The sequence below is a fragment of the Nipponia nippon genome, unplaced genomic scaffold (genome assembly GCF_047370975.1).
Source record: "Nipponia nippon isolate SJK-2023a ecotype South Korea unplaced genomic scaffold, ASM4737097v1 scaffold_3, whole genome shotgun sequence".
In the NCBI taxonomy this organism is placed as follows: domain Eukaryota; kingdom Metazoa; phylum Chordata; class Aves; order Pelecaniformes; family Threskiornithidae; genus Nipponia; species Nipponia nippon.
The window spans coordinates 111,505,255-111,519,304 of NW_028262347.1; the positions used below are offsets into that span (position 1 = coordinate 111,505,255).

At 44.9% G+C, this 14,050-nt stretch overlaps 1 protein-coding gene across 14 annotated transcripts in view; it reads right to left on the reverse strand.

Moving 5' to 3' along the window:
• Window positions 1-1,108: 1,108 nt before the first annotated feature.
• Window positions 1,109-14,050, reverse strand: part of BTRC (beta-transducin repeat containing E3 ubiquitin protein ligase) — a 123,715-nt gene continuing 110,773 nt past the window's right edge. For 11 of the 14 annotated variants that reach the window (XM_087765342.1, XM_087765339.1, XM_087765338.1 and 8 more), the window contains 4 exons: window positions 12,332-12,442; window positions 11,658-11,736; window positions 8,084-8,277; window positions 1,109-7,054 (listed from right to left, as the gene is read on the reverse strand). In XM_087765342.1, coding sequence (XP_087621468.1) covers window positions 8,116-8,277; window positions 11,658-11,736; window positions 12,332-12,442 — 352 coding nt within the window. In that variant the 3' untranslated portion in view covers window positions 1,109-7,054; window positions 8,084-8,115. The remainder of the gene's footprint in view (window positions 7,055-8,083; window positions 8,278-11,657; window positions 11,737-12,331; window positions 12,443-14,050) is intronic. The other 3 variants (XR_015706438.1, XR_015706437.1, XR_015706439.1) reach the window with 3 other exon arrangements.

The window sequence follows — 14,050 nt, forward strand, 5'->3', positions numbered from 1 at the left end:
CATCCAAAACGATGGATGAAGCCTGTCACTGCAATTCCTCTTCCAAATCTATTATCCGATGGGAGGAAAGAGCAGGGAGGGAACTGAAAAGGTTAAAGTGGTGTAAATACATACATAAAAAACCCCAAACCCTTACCAAACAAAGCATGCGGCTGCTGGGAACCCTGTCACAAGGAGAGACAGGGATTGGAAGTGACGGGAATCCTGCTCCCAGCGCTTCAGAAAAGCAGGAGCCTTCGCAATCTCCAGTCCCCCGCTGGCTCCCAAGAATGGAGCCAGCAGGGAGAGAGACGGCGGGAGCGCGGGGTTTGTTTGTTTTCTGACCACCCCAGGAGTCAGGATCTTAAAACCGCGGTGGCCTTTGTTTTAAAAGGGGCTGTTAAGTAAAATGGAAAGATCCAAGACTGCTATCCGAGGAGCGTTTTTAAGAGAAAGGTATTCTGAGGGCAAGGGTGCTTGCGTTAAAATTCAGGCGAGCCGTAAGCATGACAGCATCCCCAGCCATGGAGCTGTGTGGCGGTGCTGCGATATGTCAATTACTCACTCATTATTGAACAGCAGGATTCTGATTAGCTTATAAAACAAATTTGTGCTTCTCCTACCAGGATCTTGCAACAGTACCCAGAAAAACACAAAGTCTTTATAGCTTCCCCCCCCCACTTTTTTAATGGGCAGGATGGCTCCAGCTCTTCCGTGTCAGGCACATCCATTCTCTGGCTTACAGGGCGGACTCATTTGCCCCAGCCAGAGGCCATCAGCTATGAATGGAGAGTTTGTTAATTAAAAAGTATGCTGTGGTTTTAGGAATAAGTGTTGTTTCCAACTGCCAGAGCAGTCTTTTATGCTGCATTCATCAATGAGCAGCAGCTCTGAGGTGGGACTGGCTACTGCGGACTCCGTGTGTCCCATCAAGCTGCATCTACCCTGGCCTTGGGGCAAAGCTGTCCCCCTTACGGCCGCAGCACTTCCAGGTGTTCACGCCGCAAATATCATGTACGGTGCACGTGAAGCAGAAGTGTGACTCATGTACATGGGGCTCAAGGAGGATACAGGCTTGATATTTTGACAGTGTCCTTCACCCCAAAAGGAAAACAGGAGAGATTCACAGCTTAATCTTTGTATTTGTATTTAAGTTATTTTCTGAACAGTTAAAAAAAAAAACAAACCACACTGTTACCATGATCCTAGCTCAAGTGAACATTAGTACATTAACTACACATCACCGTAACATAATCACAAAATTCAAAGCACTCATTACTTAAGAATCCAGATAACAAATATAGCAGAGTAACAAACAGAAAACTCTGGAGAAACCATGTTCTTTCTCACCTCTCCCACTTCCACACCCACCTCAGCCTGAGCAGGCAGGAGCGATGCAGCATAGGCTGGCCCGGCAGGCGTGCAGCTCTCCTAAACGTAGTGATGGAAAACGACCGGGAGAAACGGGATCTGTTACACTTTGCTGAGGTCATTATTTTTCTGCCATGCTAAAACTGTGGCTAGGCTGAGCCCTGCAATGTCTTGCATGATAAAGACAAAGTAGCTGAAGGCAAGGTTTTACACTTAAAAGCAGCTCCAGTTTTTCACATGGAATTGCCCCAAAATTCTCACGGTTCCTTGTAAAAGCCACCGCAAAGAGCCCACGAGAGGCTGGCCTGCCTTCCTCCTGCACGCGGAGCTTTGCTCAGATGTAAACTAGTGTTTGAGCACTAGCAGATTAAAACACTTTGCCTGTAAAGGCAACAGATTGTTATTCATCATACAGGTACGAGCAGAGCTGCTCTGTGATGAAGACTGGTATTTCAGGCTGATTTTCTGGCCACAGCTGCACTTGGCTCCTGCTTGAGCAGAAATCAGGATATCTTTTAGGGTGATAGGCTATTAAAAAAAGGGACCTATTTAGGAGTTGGCTACAAGATCTAAAGGGTTTGTTGTACACCCATGTACATCAGCATCCCTCTGATTTTGAGAATATCAGCTTAATATCACTAAGGATTAACCAGTGTTGCCAACTCCCATGGGATATCCGCTGGACAACAAATGTGGAAGCCCAGAGGTCTTTGGGAACAAACGCAAAGTCACGGGAGGAGTTTTATGACAAGACAAAGGATGATTTATCCTGGCAGTGTGCCAAGGCTCACCCTGGGAGAGACACTTTGGGAATTTGCCAGTGGTTTGGCTACACCTCATTTAAAAAAAAAATGGGGTGAGGGGGAAAGGAGGGGAAGCCAAATGCTCAGTCTCAGCAGGCAGCCATTCCTCTCAACCCGCTGCTGGGGTTGTGGAGAAGGAACGCACCCAAGGGACATGCTGCTTCTGTGAGTCTCTGAATTCAAAGCGGGGAGAGAGACTGCGGCCCCTTCATGCCAATCAATCCAGTAGGATTTGCTGGCAGGAGGATGGTGGGATTTCATATGGAGACCTCCTTTGGGGACAGCTGGGTCACTTGCTGTTCCCCCCTCCTTCTGGGAAGCTGCTGCTTATTGCTTCGGGTGGAACAACAGTAGGGCAAGGCTCAGCATGTCAGATGCATCATGCATGCCACTTGGAGACCCTGGCAAAGTTCATTCTTCTCCTGGCAAGTGTAGTTTAGACCACCCCTTTCTCCTCATGCCCCCAGCACAACCTAAAAGGGGCATCAACTGACAAGTCCAACAGTTGGAGGCCTTACTTGATTACCTCCTGATGACTTGATGTTCGCACAGAAAACCTCTATTCTTCTCAGTCAACTACACAAGCTAAGACATCTATTTTCAGCATTGTCCCCACTTCTGTAGAGATCCATCTCCATCCCTGCACCCTCTCCTAGCTTTCAATCACTTGGGCTGTCTCCTCCTTTTCCTCCCACAATTAAGAGCAAGCCTGCAGTAGGAAGACTGGCTGCTCCTTCTCGTCCACTTCTCTAGCTAGGAAGAGCTGCTAGTATTTGTGATTTATCGAACACAAATATTCCCGCCCCAAGTGAATTTAGGAATCGTCAGCCACAAAAGGCAGATCTAAAATGGTGTTAAAGGAAGCTAACAAAGTTAGGCAAAGAGCCCAACCTGGAGAGGTGCTTTCCATCGGAGCCGGGATGCCAAAAAACTCAGAACCAAGCCTGGAGCTCTGCTCAGCCTGAGAAAGGAACGTGTGACAGGGGCAGGAAACACATACCTGGGAGTGGAGAAACGCACATGATACTCTCCAGCTTTTTCAGTGTTCAAAAAAAATTAAGGAAAAGAAAAAAGGATCCTTTGGAGCAGGAGCAGGTGCAGGTAGGTAGAGCATGGTGGTCCAAGTCAGCTTCCAGTTTAGAAACAAGTGTAAAGCATTTCAATGTTTCCGATGATCGTGGACTTCTCAACTTGTCACCTGAATCCTTCCATTCCAACAGCGGATGTGTCTGTCCCTGAACGTTAGCGGGGAGCAGAGGGAGCTGCTCCAGAGGAGACAGCCACAGAAGTTTTCTCGCTGCAAATTCCTTCATGCCATTTTCTATTTGCATATTTTAAAGCAAGCTGTATTCCTCTGAGGATGAGAAATATTTGCAGCAAAACTGTGCCCTATTGCAAAGGAGTCACAAGCAGGAGACGGTGTGGCCATACCAGATTGTCCTGCTCTGAATGTCCCACACTTCCAGTACTTTCCATCCCATAGTCCAAGGGGGAAGGCTAGTGTGAACTTCCTACCTGTGGGAGAAGTGCCGATCTCTATGCAGCAGAGGTATTTCATTTCATTTCAAAGCGATGTGCAACACTTAAAGCCCACAGACACTTCCAGCCCTTTTTTATCTCCTTTCAGCAGGCACGTTCTAGTTCTTTTCATTATAAACTCTGCAATTACTCCAACCTGGCTGAGGGATTATCCATCCAGTTCATGCTGAAACCTCTCTCTCACATGCACTCTTGCACACTCACACACACGCACACACATCCTAAGGGGGGGAAGTTTGAAAAAGCCACTTTCTTCTGACATTGGGAGATCTACTTACCAGATTGCTCCTCCCTGGGTGCGCAATAAACACCACCAAATGTCAGGCTGTGGCAGTTTCAAGTTCAAGTTAGATCAGTTAACTTCAGTTTCCTTCTTAGCTATCAGAATATTTGTACAACTCGGGGAGCGGGGCAGGAATCCTCGCCCTTCTGCGGTTCTGTATGAAGTACCCAGACTCAGTCTCTTCTTGAGGGCAAGACACCGTTCTTACCGCGTGCCAAAAACGGATTTCAGCTGTTGCTCACTGACTGTACCTTAAACAGCTCTATTCAGCAGAGTTCAAACTACGGTACCACTTGAAGACCCAACAGTGCTTAGAAGTTACAGAATAGCAGCATGGAGCAGCAGGGCTATGACAACCAAGGACAATCTGCAGTGGTGGTGTCTCTGCGTTTGGCCAGCCAGTCTTCCGGTTCTCCCACATTCTCTCAACTAGCAAAATAAAATGCACCCTTGCAGGTATTGCCCACAAAGATGCAATTAAAATATTAGAAAGTTCTGCAGCCTCCAGAGGCTGGAGTAACAGATCATTGTTTTCTACAACAACCTAAATGTAAAAGACAGAGGATGACCAAACTGAGGAAAATAACTATTAAATCTGCAGCCAAGGTCATATAAACCCCTGCTGATATGCAACCATGCTGCAGACCTTGTAATAACTGAACTTAGAGGAACAGTGTTCAAATAACATTAAGAATAAGACTCAGAACTTCAACTCAGCAAAGTTTGGGATGTAAACTTTGATTCTCTCTGCTCCCTTGCCACTTCGGCTTTGGGACTGCAGTATGCCTGATATGTAGAGCTGCCTGAAATCCAAAACAGCCTTCCTAGACTTAAAAGTAGTGCCAAAATCAGTTGTGGATGAACTTACCATTGTGACTCAGAACTTTTATGACTCTGCAGAGGTAAGTCACACCGTCAGTGTTACCTGAACAGAGTCGAGATGTTAACCTGTTTGACTTCTACAGTAATAGTTCAAACAGAAAACAGGAGCGTCACCATATGCTTTGAGATGCTCTTTAGAACTGATGTAGTCTCTACGCTCAATGAAAACACAGGGAGCTGACTGCTCAACACTGCTGCCCACGGGCTTCAGGAACTGCACTGGGTACTCCCCAAGCACCAGCCTTCCCTTCCTCCATAACTCCATCGCCTTCTTGTCTGCCTTAGCTGTCACCAAAATGATTTAAGCCCTCTGGACTGCTCTTTGGGGATTCGTGGCCCAGCTCCTTGCAAAATTTCATTGGTGGAAAAAGCGCATCCCAAGCAATTAGAAACAATGCAACTGCTTCCCCAGCAAAGTGAAGTTGATGAGAATAGCTTAAAAAAATTTCCCATCTGCCAAGTCCCAAGTTTAGAAGGTTTTAACAAAGCCTGTTTAAAACCCCTCCAGCCCGGAGATGAAGGGTCCCAATTTCCTACTGTGGGACTGGAACAACTCCCCACTAAGGCAGTGGGGGTTATTCAAGATGTACAGTGGAAGATCCGGGCCCAAACCTGGAATGGCCAGGGACTGCTTTGCACAGTCTTTCCTGATCCAAATGCAGGCCTCCTGCAATTCCTTCCAGCTCTGTAAAAACAGCTGTTTTCCCCCAGACCTCTCTGTCTAGTTCAGAGACATGCAGAATTGTTTCTCATGTCCCTCCTCTTCAGGGCTATTTTTATCTTCTAAACAATGGCAATTTGCAAAAGCCTTAGCTAGAAAGCAAAGATCCAGCTCAGCTATCAGCAAAGGGACTAATCAGCCTGCGTCCCTAAACCGCAATGCAGCATGCACGTAGGTTAGAGAAGCACACCAAAGGCTCTGCCTCCGAAGGCTTTCTAGCAAGGCCAGCCCCAGAAATGCTGCAGAACTGGCCTGGAGCCACTGCTAACTGCACTGACTGTACTCACGGCCATACTCATTTTACCCATCTGCCATCACCAGGAGACTGTGCCCCACTGGTGCTCACGTGAGCAAAATCTTACTGTCACGGCCAGAGTGTTTCTGTGGTGTCTCCACTCTAGGGTGGCTTGATCTTGAGAGCTCCACAAGGTTTTTAGCAGCTCCCTCTTCCAGCACCCAGCTACAGCCTCTCTGAGGGGAGAAGGAATGGAAAGAAAGGAGCAATGTCCAGCTTTCCTCCTCACCCCAGCCTCTAACTTCCTCCACTTTACAGAATGATTCGTAAGCCATCAGCAACTCTTCCGGGAGAACAGCAGGAGGAAGATGGTACAGACAATCCCTTTGCTAGTGAATTACTGCCCTGGGCCAACGTTTCACCCGGGGTGGGGGTGGACGGGATCGCAGCCCCAGTCCATCACGCTTGGGACTTCGGCAGAAGAGAGTTTAACTTTTCATTGACTACCATTCCCCAGCCAAGCAGATGTTAAGGGAGACTACAATACACATCCAGCTTCCAAAGGGTTAGCAGAGCAGGCAGGAGAGGAAAGAGATGGATTTGGCTCATAATAGTCAAATTGCAAGGGTCCTCTCTCCACAAAAAATAAGTCTGCAGTCAGAACAGCCAAAAGCCGCAGGGAAGCTGGGGAGGAAGGGGGGCTGGTCTGGCTGTTATAAGTGTTTCTGTTGCTCTTCAGAGCTGAATGCTTTTTCAAAGGCCTAGCAATGGATATTGATTTCAGTTTGAGAGTAGCAGCCTCCTTCCCACCCACCCTCCCACCCACCCTGAAGTGACTCTCTCAGCAGGGTGGACTGTGGCTGTAAGTCTTCTGCTTAACAGCAAAGCAACACATTCTGGCAACATCTTAAATATATTCATAGGACATCTGTGACTGGGTTTGGAGGGGAACCAAACAGGGAACAGGGGAGAGCAGTGAACAGGAAGAGGGGGACAAGGGAGGAAGGGAATGGGAAGGTTTAAAAATGTTAACTGTTCATGAAAGATAAAAGTCATCTTCTGATATAGCAGCACTTTAGCAGTCAGCCGCGCTGAGTAGACCCTGTCTGAGATCAACCGCATGCCAACTTTGTTCCAGAAACAAGTCTGAGAGCCTCTCTCTTCAGCAAGTATTGGTTACGTGGATAGTTCTTTTGTCCTGGCATTGGCAGATAATTTAAATACTGCAGCTTAAATGAGTCCTGGGAACAAAAAACAGAACAAACAAAACAAAACCCATTCGTACTAAACCTTTTAATGATTTAAAAGAACATCTGATTGACTAGAGTGTTTGAGAAAATCAAGATGGCTGATCTGACAGCTCTGGAGCATCACTGTATATTTACCAATCAAACAGGATACAGGATGTGCCCCATGACAGAGCATTTTCATGGGAAAATGTCACTGTGGTCACCCCCTTGCAGAAGCCTGTCAGCTCTTCTGCCATTTCTCTCAAGCTACTAACAGTAACAGTGCATGTACCCACCAAAGTGGGCAATCATGCTATCCCACTCCACTCCTATACATCAAATCCACCCTACAACTGACCCAAGACATATGAAACATTATGTCTTCCCCACACTGTGCTGGCCAAGACAAAAGGGTAAGGTGATGAGCAAACCAGCCGGGCTCTAACATGAACAATTTAACACCCATGCTGTGCTAGACAGAACAAGGGCTAGGCCCTATCAATAAATGATTTTGCACATCGATGCATCTCGATTTAATTTGCCTGGGCTTGTGCCTCAGTGTCTCCTCCCCTAGCCAAACTGTTCTCTTGAATCAGCTTGCTGCAGAGTGAGAAGAATGGTCACGACTTCGGAGGGAGGGAATAAAGCTGACGCTTCTTGGCAAAACCCTCCTGCCTGGTGACAACTGCCCAGGGTCAGGCCATCTGCATCCCCTTGTTAGGCAGCAGCTGCTCTACTCGCTCTGCAGAAACCCTCTTCCTTCTGGACAGCAGTGATAGCTGATTTAATTATTGATGATGATGGACAGAGGAGGAGGAGTTCTTCAGGGGAACTCACAGGCACCACGTGCCACAAATCCTAAAATAAAGTCCCTATTCTAAGGTATCAAAACCATTCCTGTCCTTTTACAGGACACTGTAATTACTGTCCAACCAAGATGAGAAATATTGATAGACCCAGCTAGTTATTCAAGCAGCATGCTCGCACTACATCCAGTGTCACCTTTGAGCCTCTTCTTTATTTTTTTAATATTTTTTTTACCTGTGCGAGTGTGAGGTACGGTGTAGTGTTATTTATCTTGAGATGTAGGTGTATGTTCTGGACGGGGAACGAGTGGATTCTGCTTGGGCAGTTGGGTCATTCAGAAAATCCCAGATGAGGATGGTGTCATCATGTGAGCTGCTGACGATCTGGAACTCGTCAAACTGAAGTCGAAAGACTCTTCCAGAATGCTCCTAAATGCAAGTGGGAGACACAGCACATTACTTCACAAACTTGCTGGCACCTGGGATGGAGCAGGGAAGATGAACTTGGGCTTGGATTCTAGTGTTACATTCATTTCTCAGTAAACCCCACATGACACACTGTGCACAGCGTAAATTAAGCCTTCTTTCAGTGAAAAGGGTTTGCCATATCTGAGTACTTGGCTCGCAGGAAGTTTACATTACCATTACCCTGTTACTCCTTAAATCCCAATATTGGACACACACTGTCCAGAACAAACGAAGCTCCCTCCACCACACAATTCAGTCTGGCAAGGCTGATAGGAGCACTGTCTTCCTTATTCCATGGTAAAACTCTTTCCCGAAATCACAGCATTCCCAGATGCAGTAGGTTACAGGGGGAGAGATGAGGACTTTGCATTCAAGACTTGACACCATCGCCACTGCTGAAGAGGAAAGAGCTTAATACTGGAGGACACTAAGGAGCTTGTTGTAAAGTCCAGTGACACAGTAATAATTCCTCTTAAGCAGTTCTAAAAATATGAACTAGAAAGGGCATTCTTTATAGGCACTTTGCATTCTGCTCTGAGGCTGAGTGGAAATGGCATGACGATTTGGCAAGAGTTCAGACTGTAATTAACAGGAGGTAACGGCAAGATCCTGGATATCACAGAGCAAATCTGCTATGCTTTCCCTTTTGTGTTGCCTGTTTTTTCTTGGTGTTTACACTGCTGCAAGAGCGAGTGGTGGCATCCTCAGTCAGAAAGGAACAGAAACCATGCGAGTAGAGTGAGCCCTACCTCTTCTATTAATACATATTTCTCTTTAGGGCTCATATGTTGTAAGGGGCCTAGGGTCAGGAAAAAAACATGCTTTAAAATATTTTAGTACTGAAAATACAGGTTTCTCAAATATTTAGACAAAAGAGAATTGCTAGCTACTAAATGAGAAGCCTCTGTCTTATGGCACAGGACTACAAAAATACAGCTTGGTTTGCAAAGCACAACAGCTGCTTTAAAGTGAAACTCTGCATTTTTAAATTAAAATTAACTGAAAATACACACACACACAAGTCAGATTCTATTTTTAAGATAAATTTTAAAAAAGACCTCATCATTGGAAGCTTTCTGATCTTCTAACCTAACTCAAATTTGTCTTAAAATCACCTTATGGGTTTCTATCTTCCCACCTATTCCAAAGAGAAATGTTTTTCCAGAGTCTGTGTTGTAGCAGTGAAGTAACTGAAGTTCTTGCGAAAAAAAATCACTACGGCAGTCAGATTCACTGAGGCACTGCCCACCGAGACGCTGAGAGAGAGAGAGAGGTACTTCCAAAGCCCCTTTCCAAAACTCCCTTTTTTCTCCCAGTCACTGTAGGCTAAGTAAAGGTTGCCCTATAAGTTCCACACAGCACCTGCCCTTTGCTGTTACAGTGGCAATAAGCAGACCGTACACCCGAAGTTGAGGCTACAAGGACCTGAACCTTGTAAGGAAAGCTGAACTCTGTGCTTATTCTACGCCTGGAAAGCTGCTGTCAAATTCATGCGGCCGCTGTTCCAGCTAACGGAAGACAAAACTGGAAGGGACCTGGCATGCAGTGAGCATTTGTTATCTGTGCACTTTCCTCCTACTGTTTGAAAATTGAACACGAGCAGCAGGAGACTGACGATGTTCATTGTGCAGCCAGGTTTAATTTTGGAGGCCGAGGGAAGAGAAAAAAAAACAAACCATGGGTAAGCGGGTATAAGGACGCCCTGTTGTCATAAACATGAAAAGTCCTAAAAGCACCACAACAGCCTCCTCTGTGCCCCCCCTTCTGGCCCCCTCCATCGCTATCAAACAGGGATTTATGAGTATCCATGTGTTGAGATTCCTACAGTGTTTCCATCCCACCGCTTCTGATTTATAATATAATTAGCTGGGGCACTTTGGCTGTCCACTGCTGGAAAATGCAGAGGAAATCACACCAGTTAAATTAAGTCTACAGGTTACGAGGCACACATTTGTCTCAGTCTGGAGCAGGAATACTGCTAATACCAAGGTGAAGTCTTAGACTCTCAGAATATGTGCTCATGAGCACAGAGTTGTTCCATAGTTTGCAACTGGGTGGCTGATGACAAAGGGTTTTTTCTGGATTTCAGCCATGAAACTATTTGCAGTTCTATTTGGCTAACACGAAGGTTTTTCAACATAGTACCTGCAGGCATCCAAGGCTCTCACAGACTCTTACTCTGCAGCTTATGGTCCAAATATATGATTGGAAAAGAGTTAGCATGGCTTAATGATCTACTGCCTGTCAGCTGCGTCACAGTAACCCTCACAGCCTGCACCAAATGTGAAGTAAAATACTTTAGCGAAATCTACAGCAACAGTAGCAATTCAGGTGGTGGATGAGTGTGCAGAAGGTCAGCTAGCGCAGCTCAACTGGTGAGAGGTAACCACACGTGTAGTGAATCAGACAGCCTCGGTATGATCTTGGTTCAGAGCACAGACTGCAGTCACATGCCACAGCAGGAAAAGGTCTAACATACACCAACTCGAACACTGTCCAAATATTTCATATTTAAAAAAAAAAAAATTAGTACTTCTTTTTCAATGAGAATTTGGTACTAGATTGAAATCTTCCTTTATTCCCAGGGCAAGTGCTGTCAGAGCAGCAACAGTGCAAGTTTTTTGGGGTGAACGTTATGGAGGAATGCTTCTAGGAACCATCCCACAGCCTTGGCTGTACTGGCATTTTACTCACAACCTTCCCGTATTATTCTGAGACCAGTGCAGAGCCACTGTTAAGCATGACTGTGAATGCTGTTAATGCTCACACAATGACACTGTAACCACACCATCATCAGCCCTGCACTAAGTATCAATGGACAGCATGAAAGTAGTAGTTCCTGTTTAAGGATGATGCAATTTCACTGTCTGTTCCAGTCCTTACCTTCTCTTTCCTTAAACACCCAAAAGCCAGTTAAAAGCAATCCCAAGGATTTTTTTTTTCCTTGTTCCTCAAATTTGGAATGTACTACTTTTCTTTGAGAAATTTCATGTCAACAATACAGACAATGTACTACTACATCGTTAGGTAAACACAGGTTAAAGTAAACCCAAGCACATGGATTCCAAGAAGGACAAGTCTCAAAAATGGATTTAGTTATGAACTTCAAATCACAGAGCAAAACTGTTAAAAAGTGAATGAAACCTCCACAGGTTCTAATTTTTAATGCTTTATAGCTTGCAATATTAAAAAAAAAGTTGGACACCCAAAGCCAGACCCCTAGAAATGATTTCTAGATCCTGCAGACTGGGGCTAAACTGACTTGAGTTTTCATGGCTCAAGATAGCCCTGATCAAGCACGCTTTTCTGCCCCCTCCACCACCCCTACCAAAAGCTCTTACCACAAGAGTTCGCAAGCAGAGGGTCCCTGCTGGAGCACGAGGGTCCAAAGCAGCCACAAGATCCCATACTTTAATTTTCCTAGTAGTGAAAAAATAGACAAACACGATGGCTTTGTTAAAGAGAAAAGAGCAAGTGCTCATAGAAGAAAATTAACTGTTAGTACAGCTTAGCTAATACACCAGTTCAACGAAAATTGCAGCAATCCTTCTCGAGACCTGGTTCTTGTATTTCCCCTTTGTAAAGCTTATAGAGTGTAATGGGAGAAAAAGAAATGCTCCCAACAAAGTAAACCACCTAAAAAGCAGGCGGTAATAACTAACAGAAACATGTGGGAGTGCAGACACCTAGTCTGAAATGGCAAACGGTCCAGAAGATATAACCACAGATGGGAAAGATTATTCTTACCAGTGGTTCAGCTAGAAGAGGTTTCAAGTTGAGTCGGTCAGATATGCTTACCAGCTAAAGAACTGGACCACACCCATCAAATCACACTGACTTATTTCAAAAGATGAAAAAAAGGTATATTTTGTAGTGTGTAGATTTACCGGCCATGAAAAGGTCCTCTTGGTATGACAAACAAGGAGTCTAATATTCATAATGAAGTTACAGCAAAGTAGGATGTGAGACATTGAGACAGGAAGATACAAGGTATTGACTGAACTGACAGCCTCACCCATCATATGCCCCGCTGACTATCCTCTTGTTATCAAAGCGTATGCATCTCACCAACTCTTCATGGCCTTCCAGTACTCGTAAACATGCCCCACACTCGATATCCCACAGCCTGGAAGAGAGTAGGAAGAAGCACTAAGAATTTTTGAATATCTGATCGTTGCAACAAAACATTTGGTCTTTGCTTGTAGTTAATGGAAACTTGGAAATAAAGATTATGGTGAAACAACAAAGAAGAAACAGACTACATTCATCACTCCTTTTCCTGCTGTTAAAGTGGATGCATGCTTTTCAACATGACCCTGTCATGTTACAGTATCACACGGCAAATGAGTCAGAGATGCAAACATTTTAAGACCAGTTGTGTCTAGTACCTACTGCTCTAGTAACACAGGATATCTCCCAGTTATCTTCACAGTGAGCCTCATAGCTTTATTTTACTGAAGCCGATTTTTCATAAAAACATCCTGCCTTGATTTTAAGATGTTAAGAGAAGGAGACTTACCAATCCCCTTGGCAGCTTGTTCCAATTGGTAAGATCACCTTCACAGGGCACACACCCCATTCTGTACCCCTACACGCCTATTTCTGATTTGGAGACTACCATCAGACAAACTAAGACATCAATACAGCGGTGAAAGGTACAAGAATTAACAAGCCCTTTTTATTTGCAATTTCTCCCACTGAAGGTATGTTTCTCTGTAATCTAGGCACTTTATGCATAAGATAAAATGGACACTCTATGCTTATTATTTTGTAATGCATTTTCTTCTTGCTCTCAAATAATTCCTGGGGCGCTCTGCTAACTGTTTCTAATAATCCAATATTTTAAAAAAGTTCTGGCACCAAAACCAGTACACAGTATCCTAGTAAGAGAGCAAGCAATGTGTTATTCTCTCAGCTGTAAATATCCCAGAGTTTTGGGCTTTGTGAAGGATTTTTAGCACAGAGAATAAATTAAAATACATTAATTTTTACACTTACACACTACCTTGAAAAATACTTAAGAAACGCTTGAAACAGTTATGACCTAAGTCTATTTGCTTTCCATACTTTTGTCAGCTCTTTGACATGACTCCCAATTACCATGGATAAAGAAAGAGTATTTGCCTACAAGAACTGAAATTCTTTGACATGTATTGTCTAGAGGTGTTCCACCTCTGGCTGAGACACACTCTGCTCATACAGGCATCTTTTAATAGCAGTGTCTGCTGCAGCTCCCTGACACACAGCTGAAAGAAAGCAGTCACAAATGTTCTTAAATGCTCATTCAATTAGCGTTCAGACTGACATGAACTTCACAGTAGTGAGAAATATGGGTGGTTTGTGGAATTTCTCTGGGTGACACATCTCGAAGCAGGCACAGCTGCTGAGGGGTCAGGTCACTTTTCCTTGAGAGACAGACAAAGAAAGAGATAAATTGTCCCCACATATTTTACTCCTGAGGTCCCCCAGGGAATAATCCAGACCCAGTGGGTGCGTGCCCAAGGTTGGTGGATAATGATTGCAGCTGTCCTGCCACGACAAGCTGCTCTCACTTTGGACAAGAGAGGAACGAACAGAACTCTTTCGTCACTGTAGAACTGGGAAAGGATTTGTCTATGCACACATTTGAGGCCAACGAGGAGCACAAGATACCAACAGTTTTCACACGAGTACCAGCACACCAGTCAAGGTCAGAGCAAGCAGCTCCATGGCAAAGGTCAGCCAAAGGCACTGG